A 25,692-nucleotide genomic window follows, 5' to 3' on the forward strand; every position below is an offset into this window, starting at 1 on the left:
AGATTTGTGGTAGAATTCTCATGTGAAGCAGTATGCAGTTTTACTTTAATAATTTTTTTTAGAATGGCCATCTAAAATGGTTTTACCAGTATAAATGCTCATCTGTAGTATATATATTTTTTATATTAATGTGAAGGTTGTTAATGAAAAGATAAATTCAAGGTAGAACTTCTTCATTTAAAGGAAGGCACAGCTAGAGACATGGCTCAGCGGTTAAGAACACTTGCTGCTCTTACAGAGGATGGGAATTCAGAGTCCAGCACTCACTTGTAACAAACCCATAATTCCATGTCTGGGGGATCCAAGTTTCTCATGGTTGCCTGCTCATACATGTGCGTAAACAAATATAAATCAAAAAGGAAGATGTTTAAAATGCTGAGCTGAGCAGATTGGCACATGTTTGAAATGCTACTCTGCAGGACTAAACATTAAATTACCTTCAAACAAAATTACTGCTTTTATTGGGTATATTTATGGAGCATTTGGAAGACTTGTGGAACTTGCTAATTTTCTATTTTAAGGGAGATTTTTGTCTAAATTGTATCTGAACCTTCTTAGCCAAACCATATGTTTAAATTACCTTTATAATGAAATTTTTTATTGTTAATTTTATTTCAATTACAACTATTTTGCTCTTATTTTTAGTAATTCCAACTAAACTATGTTGAGAACTTGTCAGTGGCCTCGTCTAATGATAGGCTTTCACTGTACTGTTTTTTATGAATGTTTGTTTTGAGTGTGGTTTCTCTCATATCATCCTGTGGTGGCCATGTGCTTTGGAAGATAACAGCAGCCAACAGTAGATGAACAGGGGTCCTCGATGTGTACATTTATATACTTTCTTTATGTGTCTGGGGTTTATGCATGTCTGTGCACAGTATGTCTCAGGTCAGGAGAAAGCATCAGATCCCTTGGAACTGGAGTTACAGATTGTCGTGAGCTGCCATGCAGATGCTAGGAATCAACCCAGGGGCTCTGCAAGAGCAGCCGGTGCTCTTAAGCACTGAGCCATCTGTACATGTACAGCCCCTGTGTGCAGATATTTTTAAGTCAAGAAAAATAAATAGTTTAAAGAAGCCTTTGGAGTAATCAAGCTTCCCCCCCCCCCCCTTACAACATACTTGGAATAGTCATCAAGATGACAGCTTATTTCTATGCAGATTGGATGTCTGTCTACCCCAGGCAAACTTAGGACTTGGTGCTGTGTGATCATAAGTGTGTGTGGCACGCCTGGTTCACAGCAGTACTTTAGTGCTGGGCACTCTGGAGACTGGAGACTGAGGCAGGCAGATCTCTCTGAGTTGGAGACTGGACTTGTCTACAAAGTGAATTCCAGGACATTCAGGCTGTCATACACAGAAACCCTGCCATGAAAAAGCAAACACAAACAAACAAAAACCAAAAAAAAACCCCAAAATGATGAGCCTCCCTCCCATGATAGTTCAGAAATTACTACAAGTGTTAGAGAGGAAAGTCATGAAATTGCTTTGAATTAAAAACTTGTTTTATTTGACTATGGAAATTTTGTAGTTTGAATGACTCTTAATGAAACGTTATGTTCACTATTATTTATATATTTAAATTACCCTTATAAGTGATAGTTTTTAATTTTAATAAATATCTCAATTATAAAACCCTAAAGATTAAAACTTTGTTTTGTTTTTTGAGGGAGATTTCTATCTGTATTATAACTTTTCCTTCTTAGCCAAAGTTTCAAAGATGGCAATAAAATATAAGAAAAATTGATAAGCAGGACAAATACAAGTAATCATTTCTCTTGGAGTACCTGATTAATTTTCACTTTTGAAATTGTGTTATTAGTGTACATGTGTGACACATGCTCCTAAAGTTCATGTCTGGACTCATTGATCGGGTCTTTTGTGTAATAGATCTCTGTCGTTGGATATGAGATATTATTAGTTGCTAAATGGGTTTTTACTGGACTTTTCTGTTTTAATCCCTGTAGCTAAGAAAACTATGTGGGAAAGGCTGACTGCCCCTGAAGATGTGTTTAGTAAATTACAGCGAGAAAACATGGCTATCATTGAGAGTTACGGCGCTGCGCTCATGGAGGTGGTCTGTCGAGATGCTTGCGACGGTCATGAGATTGGAAGGGTAAAATATCATTGTGTAGAACTGCTACTGAATATTGTGTATTTACGAAAGTATATACTGAGTCAGCTTTTAAAATGTATGTTGTTATGTATTATACTGAGTGTGCTCATGTGCTATGATTTGTAGCTTCTGTTTTGTTTCTCTGTGTTTTGTTTGTGTGGCACTTAAACTCAGAATTTCTCCTTAAAATTACCTTTGCTAAGTTTGAGGTTTGTAGGAAGGACAACATGGGTAGAAACAATAGGAATCCTGCCTGGTAGATCTGTGGTCAGTTCCTCTTCTGCTGGAAGTGTTCTGTTTGGTATTGTATGGAGGGGATTTGCACTTTCCCCTCAGTACGGCATTGTGGCTCACACAGTGAGGCGGAAGATCCCCATGGTATGCCCTGTAGTACTCACACTCTATTATGTCACAGCCAAGGGGAAAATAAGAAATAAGATAAATGCAAACCGGAAAGCAATCTCTTCATTATGCTTAAGTCGTCGTCATCATCATTGTCGTCGTCATCATCATCATCATTATTTAATCTCTTTTTACAGTCCAGTTGTTATCCTCCTCCCAGTCTACCCTCCAACAACTGTGCTTAAGTTTTTAAAGTACTTAGAACAAAACATAGAACAAAACACTGGGAGAATATAGATCAAAAAGGCTTTAACTATGGCTATTAGATTATATATAATATATATTTTTAATACTTTTCCAAGACTTCTCTAGAAGTAATAGTTGAAGGGACACATGGTAACTGTAGAGTTGGCTCGGCAGTTTAGAGTGCTTACTGTTCTTGGCATGAACCTAGGTTCAGCTTTCAGCATAGACAGTGGGCAGCTCGCAGCATCTGTGACACCATTTCCAGGGACCGCAGCCTTTCCTGACCTTCATGGTGCATATAAATAACCTCATACAGGCATCCACACGTATATTCTCAAAAAATTAATTTTCCTTTCTCTCTAACAAGTGGTGTCTGGGTTTGCATAAAATATAAATGCTATTATTTTAAATGTAGGTTTTGCTTCAGAATTAAAACTTGACACTGAAGATTTTCTTTATGTCAAGAAATTGAGATTCTAGGTATATACAATTTCCAACCTCCCCCCAAAACAGTGAAATTGTATTATATACATTCTTGTAAGAAGAAGTTGTAAGTGCCCCAAGTAAAGGCTGTGGCTATTGGTGGTTTTGGTAGCCATCCACATGTTAAGGCTTTAACTCCGATTCTTTTCTTCTGTAGATGCTGGCCCTGGCTCTCCTTGATCGGATTGTCTCTGTGGACAAGCAGCAGCAGTGGCTCTTGTACCTTTCTAACAGTGGCTATTTGAAGGTCCTTGTAGACAGCTTGCTGGAAGATGATCGCACTCTACAGAGCTTGCTGACTCCACAGCCTCCTCTCTTAAAAGCCCTTTATACCTATGAGTCCAAGATGGTAAGGTTGTATGGATGCTGGACTTCATAGGTCAGCAGGTCTTCTTCTGGGGCTGCAGATGTTCACTGGAAGGCAGCTGTGCGACTGCTAGGCCACTGGTGCACCCTGAGTATCTCTGTTATGTAAGCTGCCCTTAAGTTAAGCTTTACTTTGTGCTAGCAATGCGTCTTTCAGTGTGAAGGTGGCCTGTGACGATCCCAGGTTAGAGGGTAGGGTCCTGCTGCCTGCTTGCTCACTGCGGCTGCTGCTGAGGTCGCATGGCAGCCAGGGTTCATGGGAAGGGAACAGTGCCTAAACACTGTTTACTTTGTCATTCCTTCCCTCCAGGTCTGCAGTCTCTCCATGTTACATTTCTTGCATAATGTCACACTAGTGGACGTCTTAGACTCTTCACGCATATCTACTAAATACCTAGTATACACGCAGTGTGATAGACACACTAGAAATGAGCCCAGCAAACCCGCCTGACCTGCTGACAGAAACTATATTTGAGTTGAATAATTCAGTCATAATAATGTACAATTTTCAGGCACTTTGCACCCCACCCCCCAGAGTTCTCATAAAAATCTTATGAGAAAAGAGGTACTGTGTGTCCTTGTAGCTAGCTCAGGATTTCCTCTCACAGTGATTAATAAGGAATGAACTGAGAGTGTCTTGTTTCCTTATGAGGGCTAGGACATGGTTTCAGCACTGATATTTTCCCTTTTGTAACTTTGTAGGCATTTCTCACAAGAGTGGCTAAGCTACAGCAAGGTTCATTAGAACTCCTAAGATCAGGGGTGATTGTGAGGCTGGCACAGTGCCAAGTCTATGATATGCGCCCAGAAGTGGACTCTCATAGGTAAGTGTCCATATGAACCAGTTTGCTTAAGCTCTTAGCAAAGAATTGTTAAGGATAATGAAAATCCCAAAGATTATTTTCCTAGTGGATGGGCTGTATGGCTGTCTTGCCTGCCTCTGTCATTACCAATCAGTGGAAGTTTCCTAGTGGGGTGGGGCCTAATTCCGTTTTAGAAGAGTAGCCCAGTATGAGGAAAGGGTGAGGATTCTGTTAGTGTTGCCTTGACAGTCTTACTATTGTATATGAGTTCCATAGAAGCTCGTTTTAATTAGGGGTCTTTTAAAATATAATAGTACAGTTAAACCTTGTTGGCTGGTGTGTAGTGCACACCTACTTGAAAGCCCAGCAGTTGGGAGGCTGAGGCAGAAGGATGTGAGTTCAAGGCTAGCCTGGGTCAAGCTTTAAATTTTTCAGGATATGTCAATTCAGTTTGGATATGGAACATTTAGTTTCGTTTTGTTTTTTAATTTTATTTTTCGGAGTGTGTGCAGCTTGCAGGCACTGCAGTGTGTACGTAGGTCAGACAACAACTTTTGGGAGTTGCTTCCTTCCTTCCAGTGTGGAATCCAGAGACTGGGTTGTAAGGTTTGCACGGCCGGCAAGAAATCAGTTTACCAGTAGAGCCTTCCTATTGGCACTTGCTATTTTTCCTGTCCGTCTACAGGATGGCATTGTTAGGTAGGCTGTGTATATTCCTAGCAATAAAAATATTTAAGGTGGGCTTAGTTATTGTTTAAACTCCATTGCCAAAATGATATCTGAGCTTTTTAGGCTTAACACAGAACCGTGTTTCCTCATGAGAGGAGAAAGGATTGTTTGGTTTTAAGTTTTAGACAGGAAAGTTACTGTTTTCTCTGTATGTAAAGAGAGTCAAGCCAAATTTTTTTGAGATCCTGGTGTAGAATTGTTGGTCTGTACAGAGCTTCTTACTTCCTTCTGCTTCTGTTCCTCTCAAAAAACATCCATTTTCTTTTGTCTAAAAATGAAAATATAAGTGTTTACAGTTTAGAGTGGTAATGAATTGCTTAGACCATATTTAAGTGCAGTGTTGCTTTTCTCTCGGTTATTTGAAATGAAATCAAGCATGTTTGGCATGAGAGACCCACCAATATTCATCCCAACGCCTGTGGACCGATACCGGCAGATTCTCCTTCCAGCCCTCCAGCTATGCCAGGTCATCCTCACATCCAGTATGTCCCAGCACTTGCAGGCAGCAGGGCAGGTAAGAGGAGTGCTTTGTACAGAAGTCACTAATGCAGACCCGCATTTACAGATGCAGAGGCCCTGTAGATAGAAAACTCAAGTGAAGTCATGGCTGCCTGCTGTTAGCGCAAAGCTGAGCATAGAGCACAGCCCACGCACTTCACGATGGACAACCCCGACCAGCTTTGTACTTCTGTGTGAGTGGAACATTGTAGCTACATAATAGAATCCTGAAATGGAAAGCAAGGGATTGAAATTTGTTCCTGTAGAAATGCTAGCAGTTACTCTGACTCTTATAGGAATAAGCTGACATTTAATGCATTTTAGCCAGGGATTTAGAGAGGTTATAGTAGGCCTGTCTTAGTTACTTTTCTACTGCTATGACACACACCATGACCAAGGTCAGGGCAACTTAAAAAACAAACATTTAATTGGGCTTATATTTTCAGGGAGTTAAAGAGTTCATGATGAGAGCTCACATCTTGTAGGAGGCAGAGAGAAAGCACACTGGAAATGGTATGAGTATTTTCAAAGCCCAGCCCCAGTTACACACCTCTAATAAGGCCACATCTCTTAATCCTTTCCAAACAGTTCCACCAACTGGGGACTAAGTATTCAAGTATACAAGCTTATGGGGACCATTCTCATTCAAACCAACATAAGGCCCATAGAGAATACAAACTCTAAGCCTAGTATAATGGCGCACATACTTGTAGTTCCAAGTACTAGGGAGCCTGAGGCTACAGGATAAGCTTAGTCTCTGTATTATAACTGTCTCAAAAATAAAAACAAAAACCCCCAAATTAGGCATGGCTGAACATTCCTGCCATCCAAGTACTTAGGAGGTAGAGGGTGGTGGTGAAAGAGGAGGAGGAAGAAGAAGAGGAGGAGGAAGAGGAAGAAGAGGAGGAGGAGGAGAGGAGAAGAGAAGCTCATTAGAGGAGGAGGAGAGATCAAGGTCTGCCTGACATGGCTGTGTGGCAATTAAAGACCTTTCTTGAAGAAAGTGTGAAAGACTGTACCATATTTGTAGGGGATTTTTTTTTAACAGCATGAGATAATTTAGCAAATATTCTATCAGAAATGTTTTCTGTAAGCATGGAAGATTATTTGTTTTCACTCCATCATGGGTCTGTAGTACTTTATTCCATTGTGGTCCTTAGGGACTATGTCCTGAGACATTTTGGTTTCTGATCATTTTGTCTGTTTTTCCTACATGACATTGAGCTGCAAAGCTGTGGTTTCTAAAGTAGTGCCTTATTTATTACACTGCAGTAGCCTAAGAGACAGCTGAATCTTTAAACACAAGGTTTTGTTGTTTTCCTTTTTTACTAGATTAAGTGGTCTTCCCCACCCTACTCTTGGGTACACATACTCCTACACCTCCTCTACCCACCAGTGCTGGAAATTGAGTTTAGTGCCTCAGGAATGCTATTCAAGCACTCTGTCACTATGAATTGGTTTGCTATTACCAGCTTTCTGTTGGCTGTGCTAGAGTCACTGGAGGAAGAAGTTTCTTTAAAAAAGAATTGGGTTGAGATTTGGGCTTAGCAGCAGAGTGCTTTCTTTAGCGTGGGTTTGATCCCAGCACAATACCAAAAGAGACATTAAAGGTTTCATAGCTAGTGATGATAGACTATAAATGGGGACCTGTACTGAGAAACAAAATCAGCATATGTGTGCAGTGTCATCGTAAGATCCATTATTATGCATACTTAATATATGCTAATGAAATACTTTACAAAAATAAAGCGAGTGATGTGTCCTAGCAGTCTGCGATGCTTGTTTGGCCTTAGCTCTCATGGTGCAGCAAGTCTAGTCACGATGTTCCTGTGTGAGAGTGCTGAGGAGCCCTCCCTGGTGGTTCCATAGAATACCAAAGGCAGAAGTTTGGAGGGAAGAATTTCTCTTGTCCTTAGTAGCCTGCCAGAGAGAGACTGTAACAAAAACTTTTATGTGATTGAACTTTGCCACCCAAGTCCGACTTACATAGAAGGACTTCTTGATTCATTATACCCATTCATGTGAAATGCTCTTGATTCTTCTTAAGTAGTAAAAGAAGTAACATAGGTGTGTTCACAGAGTCTCCCAGTCATGGTGCCTGTCCTACCTCAGCACAGCCCTGCTATGCTCATAAGCAGACTGGAGTAGTTTAGCTCTGTGCTGACGTGGGTACCACTTCTGCTTTGAGAGGAATGAGCTGCACGTTCAGAAAGCTGCCGCTCTCTTGTTCTTCACTGCATGCAGCTGTTTACTAAAAAGATGAATTATACATGTATAATGCAAGTTCCTCCTTCTCCCTCCGTCTCTTGGCTGTTTAGGTGCTGCAGTTTCTCGTTTCACATTCTGATACCATCCAAGCGATTCTGCGCTGCCAGGATGTTAGTGCTGGCTCTTTGCAGGAATTAGCCCTGCTGACAGGAATCATAAGTAAAGCAGCGCTTCCTGGTGAGTTGATTGTGTTGAATGCAATTAATTCTTTATGAACTGACACAGGCCCAATACAGTGAGAGTTTTATTACTTTACAGTTAGCTTGTGGAATTGGTACTGGTGACATTCAGCTGCCTTTATTTAAATAAGTTTTTATTAATATGAACTGTATAGTCAGAGAGTTAAAGTTCAAGGAGATATTAGCAAACATAAGAATCTCATCAGCTGTATTTGGTAACTACCGTTTCAAACACTGCATTGTATGTATTGGGGTAGCAGCATGTAGAGGTGATATAGATGAGAACACCACCTTTCAACATGCTGGTTCAGAAGAATTTTACATGAGTTTAATAGGTTAAAGGCTTACTGATGAAAAAATAAAACTCTAGAAATTCCCCAAGAGTATAAAGAAATATTAGTTCTTAAAAGGATGCCATGATTAAGAAAATTGCTTAGGAAATGATGAACTTTTCCACCTTTTTCCCTTCAGTTTAATTTTTATACTGTGTAAATTCTAAAGTCAGCACCGGATGTGAGGCCTGAGACAACAGTCCTTTGTAATCCCACTCCAGCTGCAAGTCATTTTGTAATATTCCTGCTGTCTTCAGCTCTTCCTCCCTGGCCCTCACGAGTTTTCTTCTGGTTTATCTTTTGGCATTTTAAATTGTCACTGCAGGTCTCTTCTCTAAGGGAAGATGTGTGTTCACTGGGTTCCCTCATGTTTAAGGTTGTCTTGACTGCCACTGATCTTAAATGGTAGCACAGCCTAGTGACTTTCTTCTCCTTAGCACATGCAGTGTCAATGATAATGTGTTCATGTGCCAGGCACTGCCCCTCCCCCAGCATTAAGAGGCCTAACTGTTAGTGTCCACATTTACAGGTGAGGGAACTGAAGCACAGAATGGTTAAGGAGTCCCAGGCAGTGTGACTTCTGATCCTGTTACCTTATCTAGACTACCTCTATTTCCATGAGGCAACCCTGGTCTACTGTCTCCAACACTTTCCCTCCTTGCAGATGTCTCTGTGAGCCCTCTGGCTGGAGAGTTGATAAAGGTTGGGTGCAGTTCCTGTCAGAGAACTTGGACCCTTGTTGCTTTCAAGGAGACGGAGGTCTTCTCAGCCTGTGGACTGCCAGGGTTTCCACATTAGTCCAGGCCCCATAGAATGACTAAAACATTCCACCCTTCTTTCCTCCTCTATGTCCCAAAGTGCAGTGCAGGTGTTGTAAGGGCTTCCCCAGGTTTTCCCAAGCCTTAACCTCCTCAGTATGGTTCTTAAGGATTAGGTCTGCAAGGGTCCTATGAGTATATCCTCTTTCTTCATGCTGCTTCTGAGGGTAGGTGAGACAAGGTGAACTTAGTCATGGTGCTTATCCTTGGAGCTTAGGACTTCTCTCTCTCTCTCTCTCTCTCTCTCTCTCTCTCTCTCTCTCTCTCTCTCTCTCTCCTTAGTTCTTACAGCATAAGTTAGTGGATCTCCTCCTCCTCCTCTTCTGCCTCCTCTCCCTCCTCCTCCTCTTCCTCTTCCTCCTCTTCTTTGTTAGAGATAGAAGGGTTAAAGTTCATTTGTCTTGAGTCATCATTACTTATGAAATACTTGATTTCTGATTTTAGAAAGTCTCAGCTTTTGTGGTTATAAGTAAAAGGTTTTCTTAAACATCTTAGGTTTTATCTTCTGTATATAGGTGTTTTGCCTGCGTGGATATCTGTGCACCCCTTGCATGCCTGGTACCCAAGGAAGCCAGACAAAGGGGTTAGATTTCCCAGGACTAGAGTTATAGGTGATTGTAAGCCACCATGTGGGTGCTGGGATATGAACCGTGGTCCTCTGGAAGAGCACCCAGTGCTCTTAACCTGTTATTAAGCCATTTCTCTAGCCCCTTTCTTAAACTTAAAAACTTAAACCTTTGAAAGTACCTACCTAGATTTTAGTTTGTGTGTAAATGCCCTTGTGCTAGTGTTGCTAACATACTTAACAGTCTGGAAGATTCTGTTTCTCAAAACGTTCATGGCAGGAGTCTGCTCATGCATGTGAAGAATAGAAAATGCCAGAAGCATTCTCTAGTTTGTGTTTTCATTTTAGCATGAAACTACATTTACACATATTCTATCTACATTTCATAGGTATGTTAAATGAACTTGATGTAGATGTAAATGAAGGATCCTTAATGGAGCTCCAGGGACACATCGCAAGGTTTCAGGTAACTGACTTATTTCGTGAATTGCAGTTTTAGGGGCTGTGCCTGGACCAGAGTAACCCCTGGTCTCTCTAATGACTCAATAACCTGCGTTGCCATGACTACTTGATTTTCCCCAGAATCACACATATTCTATCTATGTAAATGTTATTAATGAGTAAGCCATAAACAATTGTTCGTTTTACTTTTGTTTTTTCTTTGTTTGTTTTTTGAGAACAGTATTTTTATGCCCCTCTTGTGAACCTGAAACTCTTGTTTAGACCAAGTTGGCCTTGAACTTGCAGCAGTCTTCATTCCTCTGCTTCCAGTGTGCTGGAATTATAGGCATGCCCCAGCCTGCTGCTGTTTGCACTTTACACAGCATTTGTTGTCTGTTTTTTTTTTTTTTTTTTCTTTTTCTTTTTCTTTTTCTTTTTTTTTTTTTTTTAAGATTTATTTATTATAGATGAGAACACTGTAGCTGTCTTCAGACACACCAGAAGAGGGCATCAGATCCCATTATAGATGGTTGTGGGCCACCATGTGGTTGCTGGGAATTGAACTCAGGACCTCTGGAAGAGTAGTCAGTGCTCCTAACCACTAAGCCATCTCTCCAGTCTGGCGTTTGTTGTTCTTACAAGGACAGTTGTCACTACTCAGACCCTTCACCCCTTGCTGTCTCTTGGGTTTTTGAGGCAGGGTCTCACGTAGCCAGTCTGGCCTTGAACTCTTGACTTCCTGTCTTTGCATGCTAAGTGCTTTCCCTTTTCTAAAATTGGTTTTTAGATTGTTAATTTATCCTTAAATTTTTCATATGTATAATCTTCTTTTAGTATATTTAAACATATAAATTTATCAATTATGTATTTACCAAAGGCTTCTGATGAGCCTACTGGCCTTCTTTGACCTAAACATTGTCCATCTTACTAGTTTTAAATAATTATAAGAATTTACATTCTGTCCTTTTAATACAATAATTTTCTTAACCTGTTACTTTTTTATAAACTATTTTTCCAAGTTTTCAAAAAATGCCAGGGCTAAGTAGAGGAGTGCAAGGCACTGGGTTTGAAATTCTCGTCCTGCATAGACGATGAAGAGTGTTGACTCATGTATCTGGTTTAGTTAGGTTCCAGTGCATGCACATGGTAAGTTTTGACATTATATTATTAAATAACTATCCCAAAGGACTTAAATTCACTACCAAAACCTACCAAAAGTTTCCTCTTGTGTTCTTTCTTCATCAAAAGGGAGAAAAAGACCTTTGAGGTGCCTTCTGGGAATAGTGGAACCTATCTATTTTATCTGTGAAAGCAGTAAACCTTGTGAAAAGTACTTAGATTTCAAGCTAGCAATATTCCTATTAGTTACTTTAAAATTAATACTTTACTTATTGTGTGTGTATGTGCACACATGTTGTACTGTGTATACTTAGAGGTCAGAGACTAACTTAAGGGAGTCTGTTCTCCTATATACAAGCCCCTGGGGTCAAATCCATATCATCAGGCTTGGCCGTGACCTGCTGAGGGGCTTGCCCACTGGCCTCACATCTGCATGTCATCTGCCAAGGCTGCCTGTAAATTCCCAGCCCTTTCAGGGAGTCAGGAGACAGGAGTTAGAGCCTTTTAAGTTTGAGTCCTGGGAGGCAGAGCAGGATTTGTTACTGAGTATCTTATAGTTGCCTTCTTAGTAAACGTTTCATTTATTTATTAACTTGTATTTTGCTTTGTAACTTTGATAAAGAATTATTCAATATTTTTATATACAACATAAATTTTCTTCACAAGCATCTAGATTTTATTGAGAATTCTTTGTGGAAAAAGTTTAGTATTTCCCTTTGCACAAAGATGAATCTTAGCAAGCTTACCTTACTGGTCTCAGTAGGAAGTAAGATATTGGGTGCTTTCAAGAATAATTCCACCACCTACTGAATTTCCTCCTCCTCTCTCCCTCAAGAGAAAGGAGGTCACTAGTGCTGAGCACTTCACCCTGAAATGAGCGACATGTCTGTTCTCTTTAGCGCCAGTGCCTAGGCCTACTGAGTCGCTTCGGTGGCTCTGACAGACTGCGGCAGTTTAAACTCCAAGAAGATAATGTGGAGGGAGACAGGTTGAGCAAGAAAGATGAAATTGAGCTGGCCATGCAGCAGGTAAGAAGGGGTAAAAATTGTGTACCTGAAGTTTTTATGGTTTTGGAAAGTTTGACAAAAATAGCAGTTGTGTGTAATTTCACAAATTGACTTTGTTTTCCTGCGGTCTAGATTTCTGTGACTTCGGGGAGTTTTTAGCCTAACGTTTTAGTTGCTCCTTTTCTTCCATCGTAGATTTGTGCCAATGTAATGGAATATTGCCATTCGTTCATGCAGCAGAACTCCCCTAACCTCCAGAATGCTGTGTGTCTCTTCACCCCTAGCCTTTCCGAGACGGTTAACAGAGATGGAGCACGGCAAGGTGAGCCTGGGCTGGGTTTGTTTCCTGTATCTGAGGCCCAGCATGGTTAGGCTGAGGTGCAGCTCTGCACCTTGGCTCTAGGGAGATGCAGTTTGTTCTTGTAGAGTTACTAATGTGGAAATTTTAAAATGACTTTAAAGCTAGTGTGGGGGGTAGGGTTGTCAGATCTGTGTGTGAGGGGAGCATAGAGGTAAGGAAAGTCTTAGGAGTTTTGAGGCTTCCTGTGGAGCAAGCATAGTTTTACATAATACCAGAGACCCCAAAGAAGGTACCTAAGATTGGAGAGGAAGCTGGCTGGGTGTAAAGTGAATACACAGTAAGTTAACTTTGTATGCTGAATCCGTTCATGCTGTGTCCAAAGTGGGTTATGTATCACAGCTCTGATTTTCTGTCACATGACTAAACTTTTAGGTGCTAGGTAGACTGACTTAACCTCTGGTATCTTCAAAAGACAGTATGGAAGGTCAAGATTGTGGGTTGGTTGTCATCCTGGAAACACAAAAGACAAAACTGTTGGATACTGGTTTAGTCGTAATGAAATAGGATGATTATTTCCAAGGAAGCATACCAGTTTGCTGCGTGGAAGGAGAATCCATGGGAGAATCTCTAATCTTTGTGTGCCCTTACCAGCATGAAGGGAAAATTCTCTTGCTGGCCCAGGTAGCTTAATTAGTTTGGGTATAGAATGATTAAGAAGCCTGTCCAGAGACCCCTTTTGATTGAAAGTCACCTACCAGTGACTTTCTTGTTTCTGTTCTTTTTGGCAGTGTTTCCCTATGTACCCCAGGCTATTCTTAAACTAAATTTGTAGCCCAGGATATTCCTAAACTCACTGTTCCTTTGCACCCTCACTGGAAGGTAGCCAAGTAAAAGGCAAGTTGCTTTGTTTTGCTCCCAAAGGAATTGTAGTGAGACAAGGTAAAATTAAATCCAGTTAAGTTTTCGAGTTAGGAGAATGACTTTCAGTTGTCAGTTCAGTAGCCAGAACAGTACAGATTAGAAGTAAATACATGTAACGGAACCAGTGGGTGAAATGAGAATTGTTTCACTTTGGAGGAAGAACTCCTAACAGTGATATGGTTTGTGGGGCTGGAGAGGAGGCTCAGCAGATATGAACACGCACTGTTCTTAAGAGGATCCAGCTTCAGTTCATGGCACCACCGTGGTGACTCATACAACATGCACATGCAACATGTGCAAATACAGACATGTAGGCAAAACACTCATACATATAAAATAAATCTTTAAAAGGTTGATATGGGTGGGCGTGTAGTTTTCATAAAGCTTAGATCTTTAGATCTAATAAAGAAAGGGTACGAGTTTATGCAGTGCTAGGGGTCAAACCCAGGACTTCATGCATACCAGCAAGCACCCTGGGCCACTTAGCTTCATCTCCTGCCCTGGATTTGATCTTCCAAACAAATGTAATTATATATTATAACTTGTCATAATATAACTTACTAACTAGGCATCTTCCCTCCTGTGTGAATCCAAGGCCTTACATGAGTAACTTGCTCTGTGTATGCCTGTTCATTATGTGAACAATAATGGAATTGAACCAGACTAGCACACAGCCTTCCAGTTTTAAACTCCAGAATGTCCCAAAGTCAAGTGGCAGCCACTGCACTCTCCTCATTGGCATTGAGAACTTACTGTATTCCTTCTTCCTTGGAATTAATGTTCTATTACTATTAAATTATTTTAGATAAAAGCTATAATTAGGGCTTAATAACTAGAATATATGGTATTATGTTAAGAATGCTAGTTTTTATAACCACTCAGAGTTTGTATGCTGTGATGCTAAAGAAATAGATTTCTATCTTTGGCCAGGATACCGATGCCTGAACTTTCACATTACTATGATTTAGTAAATATAAATAAAGATTTATAGTCTACCTTTGTATTTCTTAAGTAAATGTAAATGAATAAACACTTGGTTTTAATTAAAAAAAGGGTGCTCATGAGCGGCGTTTCATGACTCTCACAGACCCCAGCTGTGTGCACATAGACTGCAGCAGCTCTTAGCCTCTTCATCTCTGAACTAATGAGGGCTTCACTCTTCTTCAAGGTTGATTTTTTTTTTTTCTTCCTTAAATTACTTATTCACTTTACATCCTGATCACAACCCCCTCCCACCTCTCCTCCCAGTCTTACCCTCATTCCCCTCCACTTCCCATGGGTGCCAACCCACCCTGGCATCTCAAACCACAACAGGACTAAGCATCCTCTCCCACTGAGGCCAGACAAAACAGCCCAGCTAGGGCAAAGGGACCCAAAGGCAGGCAACAGAGCCAGAGACAGCCCTTGCTCCAGTCGTTAGGGGACCCCCGGGAAGACAAAGCTGCGTATCTGCTACAGCTGTGTAAGTGGCCTAGATCCCACCCATGTATGCTGGTGGTTCAGTCTCTGTGAACCTCCATGGGCTTGAGATTGGTTTTTATCTCATGCAAGGATGTTTTGCCTGCCTGCTTGTCTGTCCCTTTTGTGTGTACTGCCTTTGGAGGCCAGGAGAGGGCATCAGATCTTCTGGAACTGGAGTTACAGAAGGCACTTGTTAGCTACCATGTGGGTGCTAGGAATCAAACTGGCTTCTTCTGGAAAAGTAGTCAGTGCTTTTAGCCACTAAGCCTTCTCTCCAGCCCCTAAATGTAATTTTGAGTTGTTATTAATCATAGCCTACATGACCTAAATTGCAGAGCATCTTTAATTTTTATAGCTGGCAGGGTAAGAGGGAACTGCATTCTGTGTGTGTTGACCCCTGTGATTTCCCAGATGTAGGAATTACCTGTGTAATTTGTGGTAGTAGAAGACTTCATTCATGTTCTCTCCCCTTTTAAAAACCAATGAAATCCATAGAAAACATGTTTGAACACAACACTGTTTTCTTTTACCTATTAGATACCCAGGTTCCAGTCGTTCCATACTGGCGCCTGCCTGGCTTGGGCATTATTATCTACCTGCTGAAACAGAGTGCCAGCGATTTCTTTAGCTATTATGACAGTCACCGTCGCAGTGTCAACAAGCTGCAGAATGTAGAACAACTTCCTCCAGATGAGATAAAAGAGGTATGAATCTTTAATGAACCGTGAGGCTTGAAAAGTCACTGCTCTACCTCAGGGGCCCAGGTACTGGCTTGGGCTCAGGAGCAACAGTGATATACTCCATGCTTCTAAGGGATCTGCAGTGGTTTTTCTGTGCCATGTGCCCTGTGCGCACAGAAATCTTAGCTCAGAAACAGCCCATGGCTCTTTTCAAGAAAACAGGAGTGGCCGCCCCACCTGATAAGGAGCTCCCAGGAAGTTGTCCGAAGCTGCAGAGAAGTGGGGCTTGCTGTTACAGATGCTTTTGCAGTAGGACCTGGGAAGTTGTCTTTGAGTCTTCAGCATCTTCATGTTTTAGTGAGGTTTCCAAACAGGTGTGATGCGTGCCAGTTCTGACCACGTAAGTCTGGCACATGTCCGCCATTCCACCTCCTCCAGAAGATACTGATAAATGCATGCCAGCTCCCCACCTACCACTGGAAAGGGCTTTTGTTTTCATCTAGTGGGACTCTGAGGGCTGCTAGACCTAGGAGGTTGTAAGTGTCTGTTGAACAGACTTGCAAAGGCAGCAGGTAAACATTCATGTGGAAATTGACTGCTTTTTTAACTCTCATGTTTGTGACTAAAACTTTTGTCCACAAGGTAGTGTGAATACATTTAAGTGTTTTCACAGTTTTTACTATACTGACCTGCTCATAGTAGATCATTTTAAGTTGTTATAATGTATACTTCTTTCTTCTCCTTAGTTATGCCAGTCTGTGATGCCTGCTGGCATTGATAAAATCTCTACGGCGCAGAAGTGTGTCTTAGCAAGACGGCGTCTGGTGAAGCTGATCAACAACCGAGCCAAACTGCTGTCCCTCTGCTCTTGTATCCTTCTGCGGCACAGCCTGCGTGCAGACCCTAAAATGTGCTGCACTTAACATTACGCAGCTGGAATCACATGGGAAGGGACTTAAGTATTATTCTGTGGGCTGTCTTTTTTGGTGTGTTTCCATATGCTGTTTTTATTCTCACCTTGTAGAGTAGCAAGGAGCACTATAAAATACCCAGACGCTTTCTGCATGGGCAAGCGGCCAGTGCACAACACCCTGTGGGCCCCACTCCCATAGCTCACTCCGTTTGTGACGCATGTTCAGTAGAACTCCATCCTTGTCTCTTAGACCAACTTCATGGTGGATAATTAAGCACAGCCTCTTCCTTTTCTCCTTCCCAGAATCCAGTTTGTTAAAAAAAAAAAAAAGCCAAAAAGCTTGGTTACATTCTTCTTTAATCTGAACTCCCAGATATCATCGAGACCTGCCTGTTTATTCTTTGGCGCCATCTGGAGTATTACTTGTTACATTGCACTCCAATGGATTCCCAAGATTCACTGTTTGCCTCTAGGACTTTACTTAAAAGCAGAAGACTACAGGGTGAGCTGTTCTCAAAACAAATGAGCCAGACGTGTATACATTTTAGGGCCCTGAAAAGCCAGATACTCCTTTCTCTTGTCCCGTCCCGTCCCGTCCCGTCCCGTCCCTTCCCTTCCCTTCCCTTCCCTTCCCTTCCCTTCCCTTCCCTCCCTTCCCTTCCCTTCCCTTCCCTCTTCCCTTCCCTCTTCCCTTCCCTCTTCCCTTCCCTTCCCTTCCCTTCCCTTTTCCCTTCCCGCAAGGAAGGTCTTGTTTTATTGTCCACATGGGTCCTAAAATCCTGGACTTAATTGATCCAGTCTTCTGAGTAGCTGGACCATGGATGTACAGCACTAATCACTCCGAGTGACCTTAATGTTGTGTCTCAGATAACTTGGTGAACTGAGTGCTGGAGAGCTAAATAGTAAACACAACTGCTTTTGTGTCTTATTTTCTGCCTATGGGAAATATTCTGGAGCCTGTTCATGGGTTGTCCTTCATTTTCCTTTAGTAGGTTTGCCTTAGCTGTAGAGACACCAGAAGGACAGACACAGGCCATTGTTCCTGTGCTGGGTGGGCTCTGAGCCGATGCACATGCGTTAGACTCCTAGGGAAGGGTGGGACCCGTCCTGCACTGGAATGTCCTCCTCAGGTTTCCTTCCTGTGCTCGGCTCAGCCTCAGACCCCCATCACCCCGTCATGGGCAGTGCCTCTGTTGTGCAGGAGACGCACCTGCAGAGCTGCTTCCCGCTCTCTTATCTCCAATTCCTTTTCCTCAGAGCCCAATCTGGACTTCAGCAGAAGTGGACTGGCTCAAGTGAACCAGCACGATATAGACCAGGTAAGGCTCTGTCACCATACATTGTTTTCTCTAGAAGAGGAAAGTTGTTAAAACGGAAAGTAACCATTCCCTTCATTCCCTAAAGACACTTTTTAAAAAAAGAACATACACACACACACACACACACACACACACACACACACACACACACACATATATATATATGAGAAAGTGTCTTTGTATATGTATGTGTGCCATGTGTGTGCCTGACACCTTGGTAGGCCACAGGTGGGTGTCAGATCCCCTGGAGCTGGAGTTAGAGGTAGCTGTGAGCTGCCTGACACGGGTATTAGAAATGGAATCCTGCTTCTCTGTAAGGGGAGCAAGTGTCCCTAGCATAGTGTCTCTAGCCTGGCACTCACTCTTTTTTTTTTTTTCCCGGAGCTGGGGACCGAACCCAGGGCCTTGCACTTGCTAGGCAAGCGCTTTACCACTGAGCTAAATCCCCAACCCCCTGGCACTCACTCTTAACCAAATAAAATAAAGATTTATTTTATGTATGCGTTTTGCTTGCACGTATGTCTGTGCACACGTGTGTGCCTGCTGCCCACAGAAGTCAGGAAAGTGCATGAGGACCCCTGGGACTGAAGTTTTACAGGTGGTTGTGAGCTGCCATGTGGGTGCTGGGAAATGAGCCCAGGTCTTCTGGAAGAGATCCTCTCAACCACTGAGCCATCTTTCAAGCCCCTTAACAACTTTTGGTATGACCTTTAGAAGCTTTTTTTTTTTTTTTTTTCGGAGCTGGGGACCAAACCCAGGGCCTTGCGCTTCCTAGGCAAGTGCTCTACCACTGAGCTAAATCCCCAACCCCAGAAGCTATTTTTTTATATGTATGTCATTATCTCAGCATCAACAGTTGTTGCTATTTAAGAAATATCTTTAATTTATATACATTTGTACAGGAATTAAAATGACAAGAAAACATTCTGATGTAGAAATATAAATTTTAATGAATTTGGTACACATTACAAAAACCTGATAGTATTTACATTAGAAAGTGCCTTTTGTAGGTGTAAGTGTGGGTAAGGTGAGTGGGGGCAGCGGTGGTGCTGGGTTTTAGTGAAACCCAAGGCCTTGCACATGCTAGGCAGATAGATACTCTGCCTCTGAACTCAGCTTACTGTGTGTGAGAGAGGCTGCATTACTGGGTGTCCCAGGGTGGGCGGTACCCAAGAGGGTCTTTCCCCTTCTCTGAGGAGAAGGGGAGGGGGGTGGTAGGGGAGGAGTTTATAAAAGGAGGACTGGGAGGAGAGGAGGGACAGGTGGGGTGTGACAATTGGGATGTAAAGTGAATAAATAGATTTTAAAAAGATTATAGAAAAAAGAATAGTGTAGCTGTTGTGAATCAGGAGACAGAATGCGATGCCTGGAATCAGTGCTAACAGAGGGGTATCTCTGCTGCCTCCAGCTGCAGTCTGATGCCATCAACGCTTTTGGAGAATCACTGCAAAAGAAACTGCTTGACATCGAAGGGTTGTATTCAAAAGTTCGATCCCGCTATAGCTTCATACAGGCTCTTGTCAGACGTATCCGTGGTCTGCTGAGGATATCAAGGAACTGAGAACTGTGCTTGCTTTCTGATTGGAAGAGATGAACTGAGGAAAACCATCTCTTTTTTTATAGATGACTTTATTTCTAAATTATGACCAGAAGATATTTTGCTATTTCTTTCTTTATATATGGACATCTTTTCTGTAAACCTCTGCTTCATTTCACCCTCTCTTGTGAACAATAAAATACTTTTTAAAAAATAACTAAGCAAGTGTATGTTCAGCCTTTTGAAATTACTGATATTCTTCACATAAAGACGTTTTGATGCCCATGGTTTTCCTGGGGAGAGATTCTAGCAGCAGTTTGTTTTCAGACATTGTGCGTACTTCACGCCTCTGTGATGCTCAGGGCCTCTGACAGAGTGGGTAATGATCTACAGCCACGCTTGTGCCATGAACAGTCAAACTCTCCTAGAAGTAGCCTCAGCCTTTCCTGCATTTCAAACCTGTCTTTGTTTCTTTGAAAATATCCTGAGTGAAGTGACTCAGACCAAAAGGACATGGATGGTATATACTCACTAATAAACGGCTATTAGCCAAAATGTACAGAATACCCAGGATACGATCTACGGAACTCAAGAAGATTAACAAGCTGAAGGGCCCAAGTCAGGATGCTTCAGTCCCACTTGGGAGGGAGAAGAAAGCAATCTCGGGGACAGAGAGAAGGAGGGACCTGGGGAGGAGAGGAGACAGGGAGGGGAAAAGGGGAACATGATCAGGGGGATGGGGACAGGAGTGAAGCCATGAGAGCCAGCAGAATGGATGGAAACAGACAACCTCGGGAGGTGGGGGTTGGGGGGGCTCTCTAGAATATACCACAGACTTGGAAAGTGAGAGACTTAAACGACTCAAAAGGGAGGGATGAAATGCCCAACAGTAGGGAGAGGGAACTATAGAGTCCACCTCCAATAGAAAGACAGGGCATCAAGTGAGGGATGGGGTTACCATCCCACAGTCAGAAACTCTGACCCAGAATTATTCCTGTGTGAAAGAACTGCAGGAACAAAAATGGAGAAGAGACTAGGGGAAAGGAGGTCCAGTGACAGGCCCAACTTGGGACCCATCTCAGGAGCCTGGCATGGCTGCCTTCTGAGAGGCCCAACAAGCAGCTGACTGAGACAGAAGCAGATACTTAACCCCAACCTTTGGGGTCCCCTATGGTTGAGTTAGGGAAAGCCTGGAAGAAACTGAGGAGGAAGGAGGGCAACCCCATAGGAAGACCAGCAGTCTCAACTAACCTGGACCCCCAAGATCTCTCAGATACTAAGCCACCAGCCAGGCAGCATGCACTAGCTGGTAACCACCCCCCCACCTCCACCCCCCCCCCCCCACACACACACAAGGCAGCATGCACTAGCTGGTAACCACCCCCCCCACCTCCACCCCCTCCCCGACACACACACACACACACACACACACACACACACACACACACACACACACACACACAAGGCAGCATGCACTAGCTGGTAACCACCCCCCCCACCTCCACCCCCTCCCCAACACACACACACACACACACACACACACACACACACACACACACACAAAGGTCTGCCTGGTCTGGCCTCTGTGAGAGAAGACATACCTAACCCTTTAGAGACTTGAGGCCCCAGAGGTTAGGGAGGCCTGGTGCGGGTGGAGCTGGGGTGGGAATGTCCTCTTGGACTGGGGTAGACAGGGGGGCTGGGGGGTTGGGGGTGGGTAACAACTGGACTATAAAAAGAAAAGAATTGGGACAATTCATCTGCCTATATTCTCATTCATGTGATTGTCACAATGAAAAGATTACATAATCACTGAAAAGATTACATAATTGCTATTTTTCCTTCCCGCAGCAGCTTTAGCCTCATACATAAGAGGCTGCTGAGAGGGCTGAGGCCTGGTTTACATAGAAGCAGAGCATTAGTCTTAGTTCCGTGCCATTATGGTTGATGACTTTTGTTTTTAAATCTTTAAACAAAATTTCTATAGCTTTTAAGCATCTTCATTAAAAGACTTGGTCATTGTTACAGTTTGAAAGTAATTTGCTGCCCACCAGATAAACAACAGCTGTTAGCTAGAAAACATCTGGTTAGAAGGCACCTGTCTGGGGCTTGGGGAGCACGGGTGCTGATGCCAGAGTGGAGTGCCCATCGCCATGCCTCGGAAAATTGAGGAAATCAAGGATTTTCTACTCACAGCCTGGCAGGAGGATGCCAAGTCTGTCAAGATCAAGAAGAACAAGGATAATGTGAAGTTCAAGGTTCGCTGTAGCTGGTACCTTTACACCCTGGTTATCACAGACAAGGAGAAGGCAGAGAAGCAGAAGCAGTCCCCGCCCCACAGGTTTGGCAGTGAAGGAGCTGAAATGAACCATATCTCTGCTATTAAAAACCCCGACAAATTAAAAAAAAGATCAACAACAAACAAACAAAAAACCACATGCCTGGGCTGGAGAACTGGTTCGGGGGTTAAGAGCACTGACTGCTCTTCCAGAGGACCTGAGTTCAATTCCCAGCAACCACATGGTGGCTCACAACCATCTGTAATGGGATCTGCTGCCCTCTTCTGAAGACTGTTAAAGTGTACTCACATAAAATAAAAATCTTAAAAAAAAAAAAAAAAAAAAGCAAAAAAGAGGGAAAAGGCCCACATCTTAGGAAGACCTGTAACTGGATCCAAAGGACCTTCCTGCCTGTGGCTTCACTGGCTCGCTTGTCTTTTATGATCCTGGGATGAACCTAAGGCCTCACTCATGGTAGACAGATGCTCTGCCACTGACATCCAGCCATTGTCTGTTACCAAGAACACAGCATTGGGCGGGCAGCAAGATAGCTCAGTGTTTGCTGCGAAGTCTGCTGCCCTGAGTTTGAATTTTGGAATGCGCCTAGTAGAGGGAAAGAACTAACTCAAGCATGGAAAATGTGTGGGAGGGAGTGATGCAGCAGTAGTCGCACAACTGACCAGAATTGCTACTTCGTGCAGCAGTGGGTAACCACTGAGCTACCTCTCCAGCCTGCTGAAATGATTCCTAAGCACATTTTCATTAACTAATATCATTTCCATGTTTTAGACATTATACTATAAAGCTCAACGCTTTCTAATATTTCTTTTGCATTCAGATTTCCTCCATTGCCTTTAAAACTCAGTTTAGAATCACATGAAGCTGGGCACAAGTTCCAGGACAGCCAGTGCTACACGGAAACCCTGTCTGTCTCAGGAAAATCTTTAAAAAAAAAAAAAAAAAGAGGCACATTTATTTACCTCTTTAATCATCTGTATCTGCAACCGTTGGTGTTCCCTTTTCCTAAGAGGGTGAGAAGTTGACAGGTTTCAGCTGTTTAGAAAGAGCTTTATTATATGCTTGCCTTTTCATTAGATTTGTGTTAAGTATCTTCCTCCAGGATCAACGTGACAGATGACAATTATGCCCTTTGCGTATCTCATCAGATGTTCACATCGATGTGTCCCGTGAACATTTTGGTTAAATATAAAGGTTACCTTCCACTGGAGTAACTGACTTGTGGGTGGTACTTTCAGACTGAATATCACAGTCCCAGGACAACCTCTAGTCGTTGAATTACTTCTTTCAATAAGTTATTTAAAAGTTGTATGTTGTTTCAATTAAAAAAATGCTATCATAAGTATAACAAACCTGGATATGCAGTGTTCTGACATCATACAGCTAATTTTATACTTTAAAATAACTCCATTTCAGGCTGGAGAAGTGGCTGGGTGAGTAAGAGCCCTTGCTATACAAGCAAGGAGTCGGGACCTAGGAACCAACAGAAAGAGCTGGTCGTGGCTGCATAGGTGGCTTTATCTGCAGTGCTGCGGGGGCATTGATAGGAAGGAGGCTTTCTGGGGCTTGCTAGCCAGTTATCAGCCTAGCCCTGGGGGAAAGAAGCTGGAAGGTGACAGCATAGGACATCAGATGCTCTCCTTTGGTTTCTACATGTGCACAAGCACATGAACTACATGTGTGTTCACAGTGAGTAATTTGTTCCAGGTCCTTTGTGAGAAAAGTATAATAGGGTTAGTGCCCCATGACCTCCTGAGCCTCCTCCCAGAGCGTGGCATCTTTTTTTTTTTTTTTTTTTAAAGATTTATTTAGCCGTCTTCAGGCACACCAGAAGAGGGCACCAGATCTCATTACAGATGGTTGTGAGCTACCATGTGGTTGCTGGGAATTGAACTCAGGACCTCTGGAATAGCAGTCAGTGCTCTTAACGACTGAGCCATCTCTCCAGCCCCCCTATTTTATTTTATTTATTTATTTATTTTAAAGACGTGGCATCTTTTAATTCATTGCTTCTTACTCATGGTTGTTACTTCTAAGTGTGAGCCCATAGGCTGCCCATAGTAATATGAGTAGTATTACTTTGCAGAGCAAAATACAGTGTTTGTATTTTTCATACCGTATGAAACAATGTGTAAGTTGCTTTTCATTCGGTGTGGTTTCTGATAGTTTTGTATTCTTATAATTACTGAAGTTAGTTACCTGTTGTACAAATGCTCTGATGTCTGCCTTATGCTATAATGGGATCTGTAGACATATTTTGCCAGTTGGAGTCCTCAGTATATGTTCATATCTCCTTGGCGAGACAAACCATGTAGAGGGTTTCTGCACATTATGTTAACTAGAAGAGGAAATCCTGCTGGGAAGTCCTGATTTTACCAGCCATCACTCCTTTTCTTATGTGTCTGCCCCAATGTAGCCTAACCTGCGGGGTGAGAGGTCTTTGTCACATCATTGATAACACCTTTCATTGTTATACGTGTATGTATGTGTAAGTGGAGATTAGAGGTTAGTTTGCCTTAGATGTCACGAGTCAGGTACTCTGCATCCTACTGTTTGAAACAGGGTCTCTTGCTGGCTTGGAATCCACAGACTTGGGCTAGGCTGGCTGGCTGGCAAGCCCCAGAGATTTTCTAGTCTCTCTTCCCAGTACCGGAACTCAGGCCCTCATGCGTGTGTAGCAAGTACTTTACTGACTGAGCCATCTCACAGCCCTAATTGTTGTACTTTAAAGAACCCATCTGAGGGATGTAAAGTGGTATCTCACTTGGTTTGCTCTGTGTGCACCATTGGCCCTCCTTTTGCTTTTTTTCTTTCTTTGTTGGGTGTGGTAGAGTTTACTGCTGTCATGAAACACCATGACCAAAAGGCAAGTTGGGGAGGAAGGGGTTTATTCTGCTTATACTTATGTATCACTGTTCATTGCCTAAGGAACTCAGGACAGGAACTCAAGCAGGCCAGGAACCTGGAAGCAGGAGCTGATGCAGAGGCCATGGAGGGGTGCTGCTTACTGGCTTGCTCCCCCTGGCTTGCTCAGCCTGCTTTCTTATAAGAACCCAGGACCACCAGCCCAGGGATGAGTCCACCACCATGGGCTGGGCCTTTCCCCATTGATAACTAAGAAAATGCCTTGCAGCTGGATCTTAGAGGAGGCATTTTCTCAATTGAGACTCCCTTCTCTTTGATAACTCTAGTTTGTATCAGGTTAATATGAAACTAACCAATACATTGTGTTATTTTTTTTTAATGGGCAGAAGTGATTATATAAATTGAGAATGCCCCACTGTACATTCTCTGCAGATATTAAAGTCCACTGGGTTATTTTTCTCAATTTAAGTACATTTTAGTATGCCAAACCTACTGACTTTTTCCTTGGTGGTGTGTGATCTTTATATCTGGTTTTTTTTTTTTTTTTTTCCCTCTAATCAGCTCTTTTGTCAGTTTAGTAGAGGGGTTGGGAGAAGGGAGAGGGAGAGAAATAATGAAACGGATGGATAGAGAAACAGACTAGGTATGGTGGTGGAGAAAGTTTGTTGTAGATGAAAGGGAGACATATAGCCTGAAGCAAGGATATCTGGGAGCCCAGAGGACTTGACCTCGATTGATCTGGACCAGAGAGAAGAGAGAGGGGGAGAGGGAGAGGGACAGAATGAGGTAGAGGGGCTAAAAGAGCAAAGGAACAAAAGGTTCGGTAACCAAAATGGCTGGATTATATAGGAAAGACTCAGGAGGAAAGGCAGCCCAGCTCCTAGGTTGGTGAGTTTTGGGTAGAGGCATGTGCCAGCCACACCCTGTAACAGGTTGGGACTGAGGGACGCTGGGAGAACCGGGAGGTCAGGCCTACTTTGATATGTTAAAGTCATCTCAGCCATTGTCCCAGGGCTTGAGGCTTAACGTTCCTCACTAGGCCCAGCTAGGATTTGTTTTTCTGTTGTTCGAAGCAGGAGTCCCATTT

At 42.8% G+C, this 25,692-nt stretch overlaps 1 protein-coding gene and 1 pseudogene across 4 annotated transcripts in view; both read left to right on the top strand.

The window, feature by feature from the left end:
- Positions 1–19,660, top strand: part of Nup205 (nucleoporin 205) — a 65,946-nt gene extending 46,286 nt beyond the window's left edge. For 3 of the 4 annotated variants that reach the window (XM_039107776.2, XM_008762797.3, XM_039107777.1), the window contains 13 exons: positions 1,967–2,115; positions 3,344–3,535; positions 4,255–4,376; positions 5,460–5,598; positions 7,901–8,027; positions 10,134–10,210; positions 12,204–12,332; positions 12,507–12,633; positions 15,532–15,698; positions 16,421–16,544; positions 16,961–17,089; positions 17,845–17,906; positions 19,315–19,660. In XM_039107776.2, coding sequence (XP_038963704.1) covers positions 1,967–2,115; positions 3,344–3,535; positions 4,255–4,376; positions 5,460–5,598; positions 7,901–8,027; positions 10,134–10,210; positions 12,204–12,332; positions 12,507–12,633; positions 15,532–15,698; positions 16,421–16,544; positions 16,961–17,089; positions 17,845–17,906; positions 19,315–19,467 — 1,697 coding nt within the window. In that variant the 3' untranslated portion in view covers positions 19,468–19,660. The remainder of the gene's footprint in view (positions 1–1,966; positions 2,116–3,343; positions 3,536–4,254; positions 4,377–5,459; positions 5,599–7,900; positions 8,028–10,133; positions 10,211–12,203; positions 12,333–12,506; positions 12,634–15,531; positions 15,699–16,420; positions 16,545–16,960; positions 17,090–17,844; positions 17,907–19,314) is intronic. The other variant, NM_001108620.1, reaches the window with a different exon arrangement.
- A 1,688-nt stretch (positions 19,661–21,348) lies between these two features.
- LOC134486752 (large ribosomal subunit protein eL38-like) lies at positions 21,349–21,810 on the top strand (annotated as a pseudogene).
- Positions 21,811–25,692: the final 3,882 nt, after the last annotated feature.

The sequence above is a fragment of the Rattus norvegicus genome, chromosome 4 (assembly GCF_036323735.1).
Source record: "Rattus norvegicus strain BN/NHsdMcwi chromosome 4, GRCr8, whole genome shotgun sequence".
NCBI classification, from domain to species: Eukaryota; Metazoa; Chordata; class Mammalia; order Rodentia; family Muridae; genus Rattus; species Rattus norvegicus.